Here is a 19846-nt window from a genome sequence, read left to right as displayed (position 1 = left end):
TCTTCGTCCTGGTTCTTCTAAATCGCTTTTGTCGCACGTTGCCAGCCAGCGGCAGTTTGAGAGCTGGCAGTGGCCAATAGTAGGCAACGGCTGCCACCTGTTTGTGGTCGCTCGTAACAGCAGCGTGTCGAGTCAGGGTGGTTCTGCCTGTTTTCAGGGTTGTAATCCTTGTTAGCGGTAAGGCGTGCCGCGCCGCTACCCGCTGACGCCAGTCACGTTTCTCTGAATGGCTGTAGCTTTCGATGCCTATTACTGCAAAAAAAAAACACTTATCTTTTAAAAAAACGTTACATTAAACTTAAAAAAATTTTTTAAAATTTTTACTGTTTTGGCCAATCCGGCCAAAAATTCTAAAACTGACAACCACAAACCTGGAAAATTTTGAGGTCCTGTGTTTGGGCAGGACCAGATGGAGGTTTAGGAATCGTTGGGTGGTATCTTGATGCCTTGAGTGTTGCCTCGGTTTGGCGGTGGCGGGTGGGGTAGGGGGATAGTCTTCAATGATCATACACGCTGCGTGTCCGTCGCTCGTCGCCCTAAGAAAGCCCGGTAATCGGTGGTACCAGGTCGGTAATGATATTGATGTTAACTCGCTGGTTAACTCGCGCAAAAACAAACGATCGTGGGTGGTGATGGTGTTGCCGTTTGATGATCGCTGGTCGGATGATAGTGTCCTGCTGTCGCCGCCGCCTTTGCTACACGCCGATCCTTTCCCTCTGGATGATATCCTGGATGTTTCTGTAAATAAGAGTAAGACAATTTTGAAGTAATCTTGATCAATTTATCAGAAATCATGAGTTTTATGAATAATCTCTTCTCTAAAATGAATAATTAAGTTTGAAAAATTTAAAGGAAAATAAAAATTTTGTTTTAAAAATAAATAAAGAAATATAAAGAATATTTAAAAAATTTTATTTTAAATTTATTTTCAAATAAAATTTTATTATATATAATATAAAATTAAATCATACGTATTTTAAACTTTAATTTATGTGAAAAAAATTTTTAGAATCTGAAACTGAAGCTTTGTAATTCTTTAAAATTATTTAATTTTTTAACTTTAAAATTAAATTTTTGGAGCTTAATTATCCTATTCAAATTATACCACAATTATACAATGCATAATTCAAATATTTTCTTTTATCGAGCATTATCTTGCCTTCTATTTCTCTCTAATTTCGATCTTTTTAGATTCATTTCAATCGCAGGATCGAAGGATGTATTCTGGATACAGAGAAAGACAGAAAATCTTGCAAGTTGTTTTTATCCATGCGAGTTCGATCTGCTAAAAGCGTTCATGGGATGTGCAGGATCATGGGAATGACATTTAGAGAAATTTTCAGGCATAGGTGATCATCGGACCGGTGTAAGTTTCATCTGGTTATGGTGCTAACGATCATCCGGATGATTTTCGTGCGGGACAGACCATATTAGGATCATGATAATGAAAGTCCCTACTAACGTGGACTGGATGTCCTTCTTGAAGATGCCGGAAGCTAAATCACGACGAGCGAATTTGATTTCTCTCGATAGTCGAACAAATGCAATCGTAATAAATGAAGATTTGCTTGAAGTAAAATTAAACGGAAATATATTGTATAATAAATGAAGGTACACGCGCGCGCATATAAAGCTGCTGTTAAGTAGGATATGTTTACAATATATGATGAACACACGATTTAGCTACATTTATTTAATTATTATTTTAATTCAATTAAATAATTTAACAATAAATCATTTATTTATAAATAATTTTTTTTTAAACACTATTAATAAGTATTTAATCAATTTTCTATTTTCTCCCGGATTATACATGATATAACAATACATACGGATACATTTCTCGTAATGATTAATTTTTTCATTAAAGCAAATATATTTTTAAATTACATATATTTATTTTTCGAATTCAATTGTCAAAGCTGATATATATATATATATATATATATATATATATATATATATATATATTATATGAGAATTTGCGATTATCACAAATAATGAAATTCATATGATTCCTCCCGTAATAATGAGACATCCCATAAGATATTCTATCGATTTAGCGTTGGCGATACCTGAGAACGCGATGCGTACACAGTACTCGCATTTCTGCAAGTATGCCATTATATTATACAATAGTGCAAGCAGTTTGTAATTCTATGCCCGATTAAAACCGTGCAATTGTTTATAATATGCGTTATTAATATTGAGTCTCACGCTCCTCCATTTATCGGGTTATAAGCAGTGCTTTCCCGATTATGTTAAGATATCTTAAAATGTATCGAGAGACACTTTCGAAAACGCCCTAAAACGGAATAATTTGTAAAAAATTACGTCTCATCTTCTATTAGATAACACATGTTTAAAGACGATTTAAAAATTAATTGTAAAATCATTCTTCTTTAGGTCTTAATAATAAAATCTGCTTCAAGAATGACGAATCAAATTTCATTACCAAAACGCATTTCTCCTCTTTATACTTTGTCGGAGTTTACAGTCTCATAGCAAATCCACGCGGGGTAGAGATCGTTCGAGATGATCCCCGAAGAAATCGCATGTATCGAAAACGGTTACCTGCTCGGTACAGACGCATAAGTCGTGATTTGCGACGTTGACGCGTCTTCCGCAGTCTCTGTCGTTGATCACCAGGTGTACGCAGACTTCTTTTCCACCGACTCTCTCGAAGAGCAGAGAGAAACGACGACGAAAAAGAAGAAGGACGAGAAGATTCGAAGACAAATTGATAGACAGAAATAGAGAAAAAAAAGTGGAGCAGATCCGTCGCGTCGTTGAGAAAGAGTGAGAGAAAGAGCGAAAGAACGAGAGAGAGAGAGAAAGAGAATCGATTCTCGCGCGGGGGGTAGCTCTTGAGACGAAGAGGTCGGCCTCTTGCTAGCGCGCAACTAGAGTAGAATTACTCGTCGTCTCTTCGTGGTCTGACAGCTCCCGGATCGGCCTATCCCGCAGCGCGCACGCGTCCTCGACGTCCACCGTGTATATTGATCCGGACGCCGACGCCGATCTGGACGCCGACGTCGCCTCTTCCAGAGAGAGAGCAGCCTTCGAGCAAGGTCACTCTACTCCACTCTCGAGTAGCTAATCGGCACGTAGCTCAAGCAATTCGCTAAGCGTGAAACATCTTTATCAATAACTATAGATATGTTGATATTTGTGTTCGTGAGATTAATTCAATCTTGAAATTATATAAATATTATTCATAGATTTAATATGATATTTCATGTTATATTAATTCCGAATTTAAATTTATGTTAAATTAATCTCAAAATTGATTTGTAATTGTCTTGAGAAAAAAATTAAATTTCTTGACTGAGAGTAATTCGATCGGTCAATTATCAACGAATATCGTGAAAGATTTAGAAATGTAGTGGGATAGGTCGAGAGATAGATTGACCCAGGTCCAGGTTGCGTCGACGTGGTTTGGAAATCCGTTTACCGTTCCTTGTGTTTAATTATGCTGATTAAATAAAGTAACAAATATACTTCTTACGGTCTCGATGTAATGAATAAATGAATATTTAATTCAATAAATAATTTTGTAAAATTTATATATATATAAAAATATAATCTTGTTTTTATATAATAATGATTTCAATTTAATAACGATTTGATAATTTGTGATTTTTTAATAATCTAAAACTAATATTATTATTGTCGTTTCGGCTTTGAATTGAATTGAAAGCAAAGTTAATTTCGCAGATAATTTTCGGCAAGCTATTCTATCGTTTCCGCATCGTTAATACTGCTACGTTAATAAAAACGCGAGTATCGATAAACTAAAATCAAATTAGAATTTCAACAGTCGTTATCTCTACCTTATACTTCGTTGCGAAGCAATTACAAAGCAATTCTTACTATTATTAATCTTGTTAACTTCAAATCTAATCCAAATTCTAAATTCTTTCTTTTTTCCTTTTCAATTTTTTCATGTTACATGATTTTTTATTTTATTTTCGAAATAAATAAAAACAATTTTTAAGGAATTCTTCTCTCTAAAAGAAAATTTTTTTTCTCAATTTGTTATTCTACATTGTAAGAATGTATTTACTTGCCAGATGGAAAGAATAGATAGCGCATAATACATGCACAAGTCTATATCGTGTTTAATTTTTCAGCAACTCGTTTAATAATTAAATTCCATTTAGAAGTGTTTTGTTCTTGCCGTTTTTGAAACGCTGACACTAACAACCGGGCGATTCTCGATAAATATTTTTCTCGTTGCAAAACCCGTTCCGGCATACTTGCTTCTGTTCGCGATTCAGATTCGGAGAAAGTGAAATTCATCGACATTACTTCATCGTGCTTTCATTTCTCTCTCTTTACGTCTCCTCGAATCGTAAAGATAGTAATTTATAGATTGATACGGATTCGTTGACGGTATATCAGATCGGGTTGCGGAATTCGTACTAAGAGAAATTATGTTTGAGAACCACTGCTTACTGATTAAGAGGTATTATTTTGCATCGTTATCGTACGCATACTTAAGGGTCAAAGTAGCAGGCTGTCTTGGCCAGATAAACGCAAAAAGCAACTCGCGAGTTTCGCAAGAACAAAGAGGAAGATTTAGATTTAAATTCTGGCTTACGCAATCATCTCGAAATATTTCTGGAACTCCGAAAAACTCAGCGTTTCAAAATTTGATGAAAGCAAAAATATATATATCGTAAATATATATATATATATATATATATATATATATATATATATATATATATCGTAGAGGAAGTTTTCCAGCTTTATTTTTGTTATTATTTTCATATTATTCTTATCGTGTATATTTTTTTATATATTTATTATGCATATGTATATAAATATATACACATATTATATTTTTTCCTGTATCTACAAAAAAAATATTACATTTAAATATTACCAATGTAAACTTTGGATCTGCAAAGATCAATCTAACAGACTGATATTGATCGATATTGCTACAGAAGTTTATTACCGATGGATACATATATTTACAAATACGATTCGAACGTTATGTCAACGCGATGAGGCTGAATAACATGAACTGTAAAATCGTGCCGGAAGAATATATTATCTGCGATTATCGGCATTATTTACAACATTATATAATCTAATCGCGACGCGTATACCCGGCGTCTCAAAATTAACATTACTATCAAAAATCGTACTGGAAATGTATCGAGAAAAATAGCGACTACTGAAAAATCCTGTATACAAGAAATATGTGAATTTAATTTTATAATCAATTAAACCAAATATATTTTATGTAATGTCAAGTGAAAAGTTTTAATCCATTAAATCAATATGAATTAATTAAATGAATCGATCATGCTCCGATTAAAATTAGATATGAATTGTAATATTAGTTTTAAACATACGCAAGTTGCGATCGCTATTGAATACTGTAGTTATCATTAGATGACACAGCGATTTGATAATATTCGAAGTGACGCGAGGTAATCACTCCTTCCTTCCTTTTTTGTAACAAGTACTCGTCAAGTTCAATGTTTCAAATATTACAAGCTACATATTATGATATAAATATAAACTATTCTCTCTTTCTCTCTCTCTCTCTCGCTATAAGATAATATAAATATACACATTATAGAAATTTTAAATAAAATATATCCAGCCGATATTGTATGGATAATTAAAATGATTAACAGGACATTAATCTTGTGGCTACATTAATTATCTCAAAGCGCGTGAAATTTTCCAGCAAAAACAGAAGATAAAGGAAGGGATAATCAATAAATATTATTATCCGTTATGAAAAGCAAGTCACTTTAGTAAATCTTTAGAGAAATCTTTATCTTTTCAAAACAAATAGCGCTGTGTTTTTATTGTCAATATTTAAAATAAAAATAAAATAATATATCTTATCATAAATATACATGTCGCGCGTACGAATTTGAAAGAATAAAAATTAGCGTTCTATAAATAGCCTAATATTTAATATTTTTTAAATAGAATGATAGCGTGCACAATATCACGTATCTTTTAATTGCTCGTAAATAGCTAAATAACTGTCCGCAATAATACAATTAGATATATATTGAAACAGTCTTTCCTTACATATGACTCTGCAAAATCTAACAGCTGTCAAACGTCAACTGTCATATTTTTTCATTCTTTATAATCATGTAATCTATAATTATAAAAATGAAAAATAAATTCTTCATTGTAGTTCTTCATGATTGTGAAAATGCATGAATATATAAATGCTATATATTACAATCAAATTCCCATATTGACTTTAAGATTCTTTATAATTTATTACATCGCTTACGCAATTTTTTCGTATTTGCGGAATCACTTGCGTGGATTAAGCAAATTTAACGCAATCAGAAAATAATATATAAAAGGCAGAAGTGATAAACGAAAATAACAAATGCAAAAGATCCTGCACCTCGCTTTAAAATAAGTCTCTTTGCACTTTTTGTAATTTTACTCCGTTCTATTTGCAATACGGAAAGTACAAGAAATAAATTTTCCATTCGTTCCTCCGAAAAATCTAAATATACGCTTGTCAAATTTCGAAATGCGTTCTTTCGCGACTGTATTTTTCCAGTACACCTTTGAATTTTCGTCTTTCCTCCTTCACTTACATTTCATTTCACACATTTGCATCTATTTGAGTTTAGAAAGATAGTAAAACGCAAAGAGATATTGCGTATTTCTGAGAATAATAAATCTAGAAACGTGTGGAGCAGAAACGAGCGAAATCACGTTGGGTGAAGACCGGCTTGGGAAAACTCATTTCCTCCTCCGGCGATGACGCATCATGCGACACGCGAACATCGTAGCTGCCGCAGGAGAGAAGGGACACGCTTATTTCCGCAGGCGAGGAGGCCGTTGCGGCTCCGCACGCCTCATGCCATCCAAAATGGCTGTTCGCTAAAATTAGCGTGCGCAAGTGAGGGAACGAGGACGCGAGAGAGAGAGAGAGAGAGAGAGGTTATGGTGTTAAAAAAGAAAACAACTGGCGAATCTTGATCGATCTAACTCTAAACTCTTGATTAATATCAATCGAATTTGTCATCTCATTTTCGTTATTCCAATTATCAAAACTTTCAAGAGAATGAGTGTGTGTGTGTGTGTGAGAGAGGGGAGGGGGGAGGGTAGGGGGAAAGAAAGGGAAAATAAAACTTACCTCGTCGTCGAAGTAAAGTCATATAAAATGGTATCGCCCTGCTGGACGGCCGCTTTCTAGCGTGAAAATCCGCTGCTCGGTAGAGCCGAGATTCGAGACAGATGGATGGATCGCCCTCCTCTTGGGGAGGTGACCGATTATACGTGTCTCGCGATGAGTGTCCGACGAAGAGTCGACGAGCTGCGAGCGAGATGCCTCGAGCGAGAGAGATAGAGCGCGGTGGAGAGTGAGAGAGAGAGCCGTCAATTGTAGAGCCGGCCTTCTGGTGCTTCCTGTCGTCGCTCTTGATCGTTCCGTTGATTCCGTCGCCAACGAATTGAGTCGGCAAATTTATGCTGCTAACGGTGTTCGCGGATTCGCGTGGAGATCGATCAGAAGTGAAACTTGAGACGTGCTTATACAGAGACTAACCGAGAATCCTCCGATTGACTCGTGCTGCGCGATGGCTACTGTCTGACAAACATAGTTTCGGCGCAGTCGCGCAGTTGCGCTTAAGCGCCGCGAGCGCCATCACTTCGCGGTAGAGATATTCGATACTAGCAAACAATCCGTCGATGAAACAGAGTGAGAATAATACATTTTCAAATTTAGTCTATGACATGTGTGTAGTAATGTAGTACGCCGTGTTGAGATTCGCGCACGTGATTTTTAAAATCATTTTCTCCTTTTTCGCAAAGATTGTATTTTATTTGTTAAAATATCGTATATTAGGTGAGTTGAAATATAAGAATTATCGTGATATATTGAAGAAAGTGACATATATTCATAGTGAAACTGTGAATACTTTTTAAGTAGAAATTGCATTGTGCAGTAACCTCAAAAACACGTATCTTGTCACACATTAGAAGCGAAAATTACATTTTCTTCAATATTAATCGAATACATTTAATCTTATCTATGTGTTTATATTAAATTATTTTTGTAAGTAAACGGAGATTTCTCGCTTTATTCGCTATTTGTATATCTTTTTGAATGAATTAGTCAACGAAATTAGCTAAATACGAAATAAAATATGCTTATAAAATATTTCTTTAATCTGAATAAACTCGGAGAGATACAAAATTATATATATATATATATATATCTTTCTGTTATAGAAAAGCTTTAATGTAAGATTCTAAGATCTTAATTCTGACTTTTTATTTACATTGATAAAGCTAAATCAAGAAAGGAATTATTCATAAGAGAACAATATAATGGATACTAGGACGAGTCTTACACTTGAGCCTACAAGAAATTCATTTACTTGCCTAGCATGTCATGTAGTATTCACTGATTCACAAGCGCATAAGATACATTACAGTTCCGAATGGCATAGATACAATTTGCATAGGAAAGTGAGCGAGTTACCTCCAATTACATACGAAGTGTTCCAGAATAAGAGCACAGTTTATAACAAGGACAATGCAAATGAAACCAAGATAAAACAAGATCAGAAATGTCAAATATGTCGAAAGAAGTTTAAGAATGAAAAGCAGTACTATAATCATATTGTTTCTAAGACTCATAAAAAGAAAATGGAAGAAAGAGATAAAGTTGTAGTTTCCAACAAAGATTCGATAAACATAGAGAACGTAATGGAAGTGGAAACAGATTCGGACATAGAGTCTTTGGATTCGAATGAATGGCTTGATGACTTAGAAAATCCTATTGAGCGTAATGATTGTTTGTTTTGTGACCATCACAGTAGATCTGTCACACGTAATTTAAAACACATGATGGTAGAACATTCATTCTTTGTGCCTGATCTTGAGTACTGTATTGATTTAAAAGGCCTGCTGCTGTATTTAGGACAAAAAATATACAGTGAATACAAATGTATCTGGTGTAATGATTCAGGTAAATAAATTTAATTTTTCTTTTAATTAAATTGAATTTAATTAGATTTAAAATTTGGAGAAAAATAAAATGAAAAAATTGAATTATACACATTAAAAAAATTTTCAATTAAAATTCAATTTTAAATCAAATATTTCTAAAATTTATAAATATTTTTGTAGGAAGACAATTACAAAGCATAGGAGCAGTCAGATCGCATATGATTGACAAGGGTCATTGCATGATGTTGTATGAAGGAGAGACACTACTTGAGTATATGCAGTTTTATGATTATTCGTCCAGCTATCCAGATGCTAAAGACGCCGATCCGGATACAGAATCGCCGAGACAATCGATGATTCTGGATGATGAAGGATATGAATTAAAGTTACCGTCCGGCAAGGTGATAGGTCATCGTGCCTTAGTGCGCTATTACAAGCAGAATCTGAATCTTGAGCCGGTTACAGTAACTAAAAATAGTGGAGAGAAATTACGCAAGTTATTACTACAATATAGAGCACTCGGTGATTCGGAGATGCAGATGGAAGCCGCTCAGAGAAGAGCTCGGGATGTCAAATACTTGCAGAGAATCCAAACAAAATATTCAACGCAATTGCAAATAAAGCAGAACAAATTGCAAAAGCATTTTAGGAGGCAAACAAACTTTTAGATTCATTAATTTGTTTTTGGTATTTGCACTATCAGAATGTATTTAATATCTATGATAGAAACTTATTTTTTAGAAATTCTAGCGCATTTTATTTCTATTAAAAAAAGAAAAAAGAACAAGAAAATATTTTTTTATTGTATATCAGACATGTTCGGCAATTAAAAAGAATTTTCTTTACATATTTTGGAAACAAGCCGCAAGAAGACTTTGATATTTTGTTATTGTACATGTACATATACAAAAGCAAAAAAATAAAATCAAACTTAACGGAATTGTTTATATAATTAAATTATTTATTTATAAAAATCTATAAAAATTACGTTTGAATTCAAATTTGGGTGCTTTATAGCCATCAATTCCATTCCTAAATATCGAAATTTATTATTTCATTTAAAGGATACATATCATTACGCAATATAAATCATTATAAATCGCGTTATAATTCGCATTTAGCGGACGTTTTTACAAAATAACTCGTACTTTATATATTACTCTTTTGCAACACGTGACATCGATAAAAATATCTCCCATTTTTTTCTCTTTACGTATAATAATAATCTTTTTTAAAATTTATATGGACCCGTTTATATTATAATCCAGAATAACAACTTTGAGTTGCGACCATATATTGCCGCTTTCGATAGAATATAGTAAATATACAAGTTAGAAAACAATCTGCACCATTGCGTTTCATTTATGTATGTACGCATGAGAGAAAGAAGATATAACTAGACCTTATATATCTCATGGACCATTTCTCACGCGGCGATATTGGCGTATCGCAAGACGTAAAGATAGAACAATTTTTGATACTTTGCGACTTTCTTTATCTTTCTTACTTTCTATTATCAGATTGGTGCTTTGCTGCGCGATTAATTATTGATATCCTTTCTTCAATTCTTATAATTATTTTTATAAGATCACTTAAACATCTCAATCTTTTAATTTTATTTTTCCTTAAATTCATTACGAAAAAATAAATAATTATAAGATACGTATGTAATGTCACTGGTGTAGAATCGATAATGTATAAATGTTTTATCTTCTTAAAGGTGTCAAAATTGTCATCAAGGAACGAAATCCTTTTAGAAGACTTATTGTGTATATATTTATCATTAAATCAGATTTAATTATATTGATAAATTTGCTTTAAGAAGTTGACTGTCATGCTGTATTTGCCAAGAATCCTATCGCGCCACATTTACGCATTAAACATCGCGCGATAGTAAAAATAACAAGAATTAATAATATAAAAATAATTTTTTATCACGCGGCAAAATGTACATATACTATTCGGATCGCATGGCAATCAATGTGTTAAACGCTTAGAATGTTAAATACTATACGATAATTCTATAAATATTTCGTATATCTCCAATTTTTCGCCAGAGTGGAGCGATTGGCAGAACGGAAACAGAAAGCCTAAATGCGATATGCGAGACAATCATAGACTTTTTCGATTATATCAAATTTTTCAATTTCATTTTAGCGTTTTCGAGTATTGTAAAACAAATTTGATCGCTCAGAGAATTAATAACGTTATAAACTCCTATTTGTTATTAGGGTTACTAGGGGTACTTGGATTATTAGATTAATCAATGAAATACTTCAATTAAGCATTTGATTGATTAATTAGGGTAAAGAATCTTATGCTTTATAGTCAAAATAGCGTTAAATGGGATATACTTTATATTTTTTATATTATTTATATTTTTAATGTATTATTTGTATACTATTTGTATATTTAATGAGATTCAAAACCCATTTTCAGTCGAACACATGTTCATAACAAATTGGGTTTTATCGTCTTCAGAGCAATCAAATTTGCTTCACTCCAACGCTATTTTATTAAATCATGTTTTTTTTTCTCTTGTTTCTTTAATTTTTCGGAACACGTATATATAGAGGGGGCAGATACCATTTGAAAACATTTCGACATATACTACGTGATATTCTTGTTCTTGTCGATCCCTTTTACTAACAGCATCACGTGTCTCGCATTCGCGACACTGAGACATGCATTAATAGAGCTTATTGTCACGACACGACGACGATACACATATCTACTTTGCGCTTTGCGCTTTCGTGGTGATGACTTAATTTAATTAAACTCTATCGAAAGAGTGACTTTATTTTTTTTATCTTCAATCTAGTAGTTTTACCATCAATTTTAACGCTTGGTGAGGCGGCGCCGGCCTGATGGATTTATCCAACTCTGCGTACGAGATCTCCGCCTCTACTTGGAAGCCGTGCTTCAGACAAACCCTCTGTGAGTATATGCCGGTTGCATCGGCTTTACATACCTGTATAATACATATTACATATCTAACATACAGTATATATCTAATGCAATATATATTTTTAAAAAATTTGCACAAAAAATATTTTTCTATTTAGTTATTAAATTCTATTTAGATAAAAATTAAGTGCATGGAGTTCTTTTAAAAAAGAGTTGTAAAGATTTCTAGATAGAAGAAATATATCGAATTTAAGTGATTGTTTTGATAAATAATATTTCGAAATTGTGTAATAATTCGTTTCCAATTTTATATGATAATAACGATAAACTTTAATTTATACATAGTACATACAGATTGCTTTATTCATTATAGCAATTTATTAATCGATTATCAAATCGAATCGTATGTTGATTTATTTATTATATTAACCTGCCTCTTTGTCTCTTTGCCTCTGTGCAAAGGCATGTAAAAGTATCTTTCAAAGAAACGATGAAATGTGCATTGTAATTATACATCTTGTGGGGGAATAAACGAAAATCATCCCATGCATATTAACCGAAGAACATGCTGAAACAAAAGAAAAGTGTATGGTGTACATGTAAAGCAGGGGTTACACCAACGCAATGATCTTAAATTAATAAAACAAAAATAAAAAATAGTATCCTCTCTTTATAACATGTAAAATCGATAAAATAACTACATAAATATATATCGCCACTTTTATAAGAACACAATTTTTTCGAACTCTGTAAATGTCGAAGGAATATTTTACGGTATATTAATTTAATTTAATTTTTTTTTTTTTAAACAATTAAAGAATAATTTTCAAATACATGCAAAAGATGAAATTAAACATATAGAGAATAAATTAGATTCATTTAATTTTCGTGTATATACAAAGTATATAGACAAATTTATTTATGCAAATGAATAAAATAAATAGAAAAATAAATTAAAGTAGATATAGGATAAACTAATTTACCTTGAAACCGGCGTCTTTGGCAACTTTTAAGCTGTCGGCCATAAGGATGTTCGCCAAACCCCTACCACGGTAGTTTTCGTCAACGCTAAGGATTCGGCATTCGAACACCTCATCTACGTTGTACTTGGCGAATAAATCAATCTTGTCATTCACCTTATACAGCAGTCCGAAAATTGTCTTGAACTTTTCATCGTCTAGCTCGGCGAGGCGTCGCTCTGCCTCCTCGCGCTCGCCCTTCTTCAGGGTGCCGTTTAGTGCCATCCCCGCTATCTGATAAGCGATTCAAATAATATACACCCTTCATGATGATATTGAAATCTGATATTATGAACAAAAGTTTATATATTAATAAATAAGTAAAAATAAAAATAAAAAATTATAAAATAGTTTTATAAACAGATAAAAAAAATATGCGATTATTGTTTCAAGAATATTAGATTAATCACAAAGTTGCATCAATTATCAGATTTATAAAAATTACAATTTATTAATAAATGAAGAAAAATGAAGGATTAATATCTATGATAAGAGTATAATAAAAAAAGAGATATGAAAAATAGACAAAATAATAGTTATTTTCCGCAATTAAATAAATAATTATTATTAGTTAATAAAAAATATCGAATTATTAAGACATCGAGAGATTAACAAATAAGCAAATAAAAATAAAAATGAGACTATAAAAATAATCATTAATTCTCAAATAAATAAATATGTGTACGTAAAAGAGAATAAAATAATGATTATATGTATTTCGTGATATAAGGAACTATCGCTCACCGTTCCCTTTGAATTCACTAACATCCTGGAATAACCCTGTTTCAAGGTGAGTAGACAGTGCTGCTCGAGCTCATATTGGGATTCCCCCTTCGCACAGAGTCTTACAGCATTATTGAGTGGCTCGTCGGCGAAGAAATTCCATCTTAAGTGGTGAATTGCTTCGTCATAGCGATTCTCTGGTACCTCCACAACAGTTAAGCAATCCTCGCCAGAAGATGATGGCATGTCTCGGATGAATTTTCCAACGCGTACTGGAAGTATATACTGGGAGTTCGGCTGGACGAACATCTCCCCTTAGTGAAGAAGAGTGTCACCTCTCATATAGGAAAACCGCCCCTTTTACCCTCCTCCTATAATAATATTGATTGACCTAGTTCACTAGCGAATACACTGGGTCAGTCGTACACGCTGATTGTGCCATGTTAATTCGTTAAACTAATTTAGCAAAATTAATGAAAATATAAATAAAATAAGATTTTAGGATTAATCTTATTATGCTCTCTTCCATCCTTTTGCCATCTGATACTATCTGCAATTAAAATTCTATTGTAAATTAGATATATTATTAAATTATTTTTTATATTTTTGCAGAAGCTATTTTCATTTATTGGATTTCAATTTTGTGTAAAAATTATTTGTAAATGTATATATAATAGACGAATTTCAATTCTAATCAAAATTATCAATTATTGACTTCATCTTCACTCGGAAATAATTTTTATTATTAAACGATTTACAAATCTAAATATAAAAAGTAGTTAATGTGAAAAAATTTCACAAAATTGATTGAAATATAAAATGTAAGCAAGATTTATTTTTAATAATTCATCTACTTTCTCCTGTACAAAATTTATGTATTTTTCTAGAAGTTTTAAAGAACTTGACATAAAGCAAGAATAAAGCAAATAATGATTGGAGATAAATGATAGAGAAGGAAATATATACATATATTTATTACATATTCCTAATCAATATATAGACTTAAATTGTATAATTTCTCACATCATATAAACAGGAATTATTTAGATGATGAATAACTTGCAATATATAGGATTAAAATACTTTTCACAATATAGAATTAAAATAGTACTTCTAAAGTACTTTTACAAACAGACAACAGTATTGCTGTTATCTGTGTGTGATATAATATAATATAATATAGTTGCTTATTTTTATAAATTGCTACATATACCATATACATATTTTGAAAGATAAGAACAGCAAGTTTGAAAAAATTGTTTTCTCAAAATTACAAAGAAAAGAAAAGGCTTCCAATGACATTTTCTAAAATATACAAATGAGATTATCATTATACCATAATGTAAAATCAATAAAAAGCTAAACGGGAAGAGGTTCTTTTCGTCTTTTTGGGGCTATTAACATCTTAATATTTATAACATATTATTTACAGTATTTAAAACAATACATCATCGTCGCTCTCGTCGAGCAGATTTGTAGCCTCAAAATCATGTCCAGTTGCAATTAATTCTGCTCTTTCCGCTTCAAGCTACAACCGAGATTCAGATTTTTAGATAATCTATAATTACTAATTGATAAAGACTAAATTAATTAATCGTACCTTTGCTTTGGCAATTTTCTTCTTATCTTGAATCTTTTTCAACCGATAAAACTCTTCTCTTTCAAGTTCATCGAGCTCCGAAATAATATAAGCTAGAGTTCTTTCAATTCGAGGGATGATAACATGTTCGATAGCATTAACACGCCGATTCGTGATTTTGATAACTTCATCCAGAGTGACAAAACTCGTCTGTAGTGATGCCAGTTCTACCAGCAATTTCACTGCCCGTTGATAGTTTTTCTTCAGTTTAGCCAATTGTTGACCACCTCTTGCCAGACCTGCTAACTCATAAGTATCTGTTCCATCCTGGTAAGATTCGAATATTGGTAGATTTACACCAGCAACATTATCCTTCTTGGAACGAATTTTGATCTGTGCTTTTGTTACATTCTGCAGAACCACCTGATTAAAATCTCCTGTAGCAAACTTTGCTTCCGCCAATGAAAAGGCTGCCTCTTTCATTACTTCGCCCATCAAAGTTTTGGTCTAAAAAAAAAAAAAGACGCAGAGATAGATAATAATCACAAATAAAAATAATAACGAGGATGTAGAAAAAGTCAAATAAAAAGACTATAAATGGAATTAATAATTAATTAATAATAGAATAGAATAAAATAAAAAAATAAAAGAATAAAAAGTAGAAACATTAATATAATACAGTAAAATAGTAGATAAATAGAAAGATAAAATTAATATATTTTATACTTCTATAATTTTTCCCAATATCATCCTGAAACGCATTTGCAATGCATCAGCCTTTTTCTTCAATAAGCCATGTCCTTTTTGCGCCCCTTGCAAACGAGATTTCATCAGCATCTGGGCCCTGGAATACAAATACATAAATTTAACAAAATTTAATATAACAATGCATTATTGTTATATTAAAATGCACTATTGTTTTTATATTTAAAATATATTAGATAAAATTCTATTGTATTATTACTATATATACATAAATATTGTGTCACATCATTAAATATTTTGTGCAGAAAAAATTTTTTATTAAATTTCTATATACAAAAGAAGCATTTTAAAAGATAGAACAGATTAAAAATATATATTCACATAATTTTCGAAAGTCTTCTTAAATTGGTCTATGTACAAAACAAATCTGATTACAATATTCTTTAGTAATAAAGTATTTTTGTAGTGAGATAAAAGATAATCAAAATGTTTAAACAATTTTTTAATAATTGTAAATAAATGTTTAAATAATTCTGTAATGTTTAAATATTTAAAAATCTTAACAATTGAAGACGGGGTTACACCCAATGATCCAGTATGTTATAAAGTGAAATTTTACTTGAGAACAACTGACAATACACGATATATGAATGAAATTGTTGAATTTTCGTAATAATCAATATGATAAAATAAAACACTTACCCCCTAGAGGGGAAAATTGGTAATTTATCTTTGCCTGACATTCTCTCGACTACTGTGCAGCAGCAGACAGGAACGTGATTGATCAGCTGACTCGAGAGACCGGAAGTCGTGACCGTCGTATTTCTCTACAATGGCGCGCATTGTAAAGATAAAATCATGTGATTAAAATTTAATCAAAAAAATAAAAATACAAGAGCAAAAGAATCAATAAAAATTAATTGAATAAATAATAAATATAATATTAAATATAATAATGAATTTAAATATATATAACTTATTGCGATATGTATATATAAAATTAAAAATTTAAATTTACCTATAATTTCAATTGTGAGAATGTATAAAATGCAATATAAGTTTGTTTAATATTTGACAGATAATTTCTATAAATTAAATATAACTTAATACACACATGACTTTATTATAATGAATATACAAAATGATAGGTAAAAATACATAAAGCAGAGGTCTTTGATATTTTTTATAAAATAAATATCTTTAATATATTTCTGTACACAAAAAAAAAAAAATAATACGGTTTAATATAATACAATTTGCCCAGGTTCCAGAACTTGTCGTATATTCATATTAATTCGAGCTTCGACGATGTAAGTTCGCGCCTTGCGCCAATCATCATAATTGTACGTAATAATTTCGCGATTATCCTCACCATTATCGTCCCATGGTATTCTGGACGTTGATAAAATTTTTGGCACTCCGTGATACCTCAAACGAGAGCTTCCTGACATTATCACTACATCTCCACTCCGCAAAAAGATTGCATTAGCTGAATCTTCCTGTTTCGGTCCACCAATTAGAAAAATTGCTGTCTGTCCAAAACTTATAGAGAAAAGTGGTGCGGCCACATTCATTTCCGAATGATCTGTGTGCCCTGCCAAAGTTGAATTCATACGGTAATAATTCACAATTGCTGCTTCTGCTTTAAAGTCTGAGAAACCTAATGTTTTTGCTAAAATGGATGTTAAACCGGATAATTCCATTGGCATGGCGCTCTTTGAGTTTTCAGAATATAATTTTGTGTCCCAATTATGATGATAACCCAATGTTGACCATCGTAGTTTAGGAAGAAGAATTTTCGCTCTTTCCGACATTCTGGCAACAAATTAAAGTGATTAAGTATCGATCTAAATGGTAATATACATTTTTCTCATAATTATATATTTAATCAATATAAAAGTCTATATTATTGATAAAATTAATTAATAAAAGTTACTAGTAATAATAAATTTAATTCTGTAATTGTTCTTACTGAAAACATATCTCCCACCATGTTTCATTAGCTAAAATGTTATGAGCATCTATATTTAACTTGTATGGTTCCTTAGAATAATCTTTCAAACATTTTATGATCCAGTAACGTTGACCATTGGGTGTAAATGGATTCTGAATAAAGATAAGCCCTAAAAATAAAAGAAATCAGGGATATAGAATATTAAAAATTAATTATAATATTTCATGAGAAAAGACAATATTTAGGAGATTTTAATATTTCACAAAATACTATTTTATGCACAATATTGAAAAATAATTTTAATTATTATAATGCATCACATGAAATTCTCGCACCGGGGATATCTAGCAATTCGTAAATTATCCATTTCTCCGCTGGTTTTAATCCGAAATTATTCTCGTCCTGTTCGTCACTTATGTTTGCCTTGATCTTTCTAACCTAAAATAACATCCGTGATTAATCCTCAAAAAAATATATTAAACGCAATATTAACGTACTTTAACATGATCTGGATTTTCAAGATCGATCACATCGTCGAGATTGGGTGCGGGATTTCGGCTTTTATAATATTTGAAACTATCTCGAAACATCTTTTAACAACCTTGCGGGCCGCCATGTTTTCCTCGCGTTTCGCATTATTTCCGTGTCACGAGAGATGGCGATCTGCGACCAAATTTTGCGCCATAAAATTTTCACAATTTCAAATATGAGACAGCTTTGAAATTCATGTTCATGACAGTACATACACCAAAAAGATTATAAATAACATATATATAATTATAAAGATTATGCAGAGAAACTATATAACCATGTATGTATATAATATTTAATACAAAGTGATAAAAATCTTATATATAATCATATTATTAAATATATATTCCATATAACCGTAAATGTTGCATAGAAACAAAATAAACATTGATATAAAAAGATTGTAAAAGTAAGCGTGACACAAACACGAATACTATTTTAACTTAAAATGTTTAACTTTAAATTGGTAACAGTAGTAGTGATAAAATATGTCGAATATTGATTTAGAAGAGTAAAAGAATTTGATTGCCGTTTTACACAGAAGATAATTCGGTTGTTAGATCATGTATAATTTGTGTGATGGAGCATATCGACATATGGTCTGACTAAGAGCGGAAAAACGTACCCGATGACAGATAGACACGTAAACCATGCGCCACCCAGTATTATTACTCAATACGCTTTGCATATCTTCATCAGAAGAGATTGCATCGGGAAAGTGCAGCAGTTTTTCTCACAGTAACGTATCGAAAACTTCAAAAATTTTGAAGCCAACATTTAGAGCCTCTATATCAAGTTTCGGAAGTTTATTTATAATTAATCATAATTTCTTTAATAAGCAAAAAATAATTAATAACAAAATCTCTGCTTAGTTGAACTGCTTAGATTATACATTGATCTAGGCAAATAAATTTCTTTAAAAATTAATTATCTAAAAATAATCCTCAAAATTTATTAATATTTAGTGTAAAGTTTACTATTAATAGTTATTGAGAATTTATATTATTTGTCAATTTTCTTATTTTTAAAGATATATATATATATATATAATATTTATAAAGATTATGTTTAATCATAATTATATGCAATTTATGAGAAAAATATCGGTTTATTTCTGGTTTATTTAAATTACGTTTTTTGAGAATATATAATTAGAAATATCTCTGTGCTTTTAAGAATTCTCCAGGAGATTTAAAACATCATTTATCGGTAAATCTTCGCCACTGTTCTCCCGGCTCGTTTTATATGCCGGCGCGCGCAATAATCGTCTGTGACTAATTTTAGCGTACGATTTTCGCATAATGCAACATTGCCGGGAACGGTGTGATTTCATAGAGTAACAGCGAGTAGGCCAGGATACTGAGCAAAGCAGCACTTCTCAAGGCTTTTTGAAAGCCTACCGCGAGTAAATTAATAGACGCGATAGGCCGCGATAATAATGATAGTTCATTATCCGTCGCGCTT

The 19846-nt window shown here is 31.5% G+C and overlaps 5 protein-coding genes across 9 annotated transcripts in view; 1 reads left to right on the top strand and 4 right to left on the bottom strand.

Moving 5' to 3' along the window:
* LOC126856961 (arylalkylamine N-acetyltransferase 1-like) overlaps positions 1–13941 on the bottom strand; it is a 28633-nt gene extending 14692 nt beyond the window's left edge. Inside the window, exons 1-3 of one of the 3 annotated variants that reach the window (XR_007688425.1) lie at positions 13635–13941; positions 12855–13124; positions 11366–11935 (exon numbers count right to left, since the gene is read on the bottom strand). Coding sequence is in view for 2 of the 3 variants with exons in the window: in XM_050606006.1 (XP_050461963.1) it covers positions 11777–11935; positions 12855–13124; positions 13635–13922 (717 nt within the window). In the remaining variant the exon portion in view is untranslated. Of the gene's footprint in view, positions 1–9988; positions 11936–12300; positions 12440–12854; positions 13125–13634 lie in introns of those variants that run through there. The other 2 variants (XM_050606006.1, XM_050606007.1) reach the window with 2 other exon arrangements.
* LOC126856979 (uncharacterized) lies at positions 106–7591 on the bottom strand. 2 transcript variants are annotated; one of them, XM_050606035.1, is made up of 3 exons: positions 7145–7591; positions 372–738; positions 106–252 (listed from the first exon to the last, which is right to left on the bottom strand). In XM_050606035.1, exons 1-3 carry the CDS (start codon positions 7164–7166, stop codon positions 213–215), a joined length of 429 nt encoding a protein of 142 aa, XP_050461992.1. In that variant the 5' UTR covers positions 7167–7591; the 3' UTR covers positions 106–212. The 2 variants fall into 2 exon arrangements, with proteins under 2 accessions (XP_050461992.1, XP_050461993.1); XM_050606036.1 differs by lacking the exon at positions 7145–7591 and adding an exon at positions 2575–2915.
* On the top strand, positions 7709–9888 carry LOC126856945 (cytoplasmic 60S subunit biogenesis factor ZNF622). Of its 2 annotated transcripts, none has more exons than XM_050605975.1 (3): positions 7709–7855; positions 8302–8983; positions 9145–9886. In XM_050605975.1, the coding sequence occupies exons 2-3, from the start codon at positions 8341–8343 to the stop codon at positions 9630–9632; spliced, it is 1131 nt and encodes a 376-aa protein (XP_050461932.1). In that variant the 5' UTR covers positions 7709–7855; positions 8302–8340; the 3' UTR covers positions 9633–9886. The 2 variants fall into 2 exon arrangements, with proteins under 2 accessions (XP_050461932.1, XP_050461933.1); XM_050605976.1 differs by having other exon boundaries at positions 7730–7855; positions 8242–8983; positions 9145–9888.
* A 628-nt stretch (positions 13942–14569) lies between the features above and the next one.
* On the bottom strand, positions 14570–16713 carry LOC126857082 (V-type proton ATPase subunit D). Its single transcript, XM_050606194.1, has 4 exons — positions 16600–16713; positions 15919–16036; positions 15214–15699; positions 14570–15141 (listed from the first exon to the last, which is right to left on the bottom strand). The coding sequence occupies exons 1-4, from the start codon at positions 16638–16640 to the stop codon at positions 15049–15051; spliced, it is 738 nt and encodes a 245-aa protein (XP_050462151.1). The 5' UTR covers positions 16641–16713; the 3' UTR covers positions 14570–15048.
* A 348-nt stretch (positions 16714–17061) lies between these two features.
* LOC126857041 (nucleic acid dioxygenase ALKBH1) lies at positions 17062–18491 on the bottom strand. Its single transcript, XM_050606117.1, has 4 exons — positions 18349–18491; positions 18187–18289; positions 17870–18020; positions 17062–17712 (listed from the first exon to the last, which is right to left on the bottom strand). The coding sequence occupies exons 1-4, from the start codon at positions 18439–18441 to the stop codon at positions 17139–17141; spliced, it is 921 nt and encodes a 306-aa protein (XP_050462074.1). The 5' UTR covers positions 18442–18491; the 3' UTR covers positions 17062–17138.
* Between the last annotated feature and the right edge of the window lie 1355 nt (positions 18492–19846).

The sequence above is a fragment of the Cataglyphis hispanica genome, chromosome 20 (assembly GCF_021464435.1).
Source record: "Cataglyphis hispanica isolate Lineage 1 chromosome 20, ULB_Chis1_1.0, whole genome shotgun sequence".
Taxonomy (NCBI): domain Eukaryota; kingdom Metazoa; phylum Arthropoda; class Insecta; order Hymenoptera; family Formicidae; genus Cataglyphis; species Cataglyphis hispanica.
The sequence above is the reverse complement of the archived record's forward strand: the minus strand, read 5'-3'. Positions and strand labels throughout refer to the sequence as shown.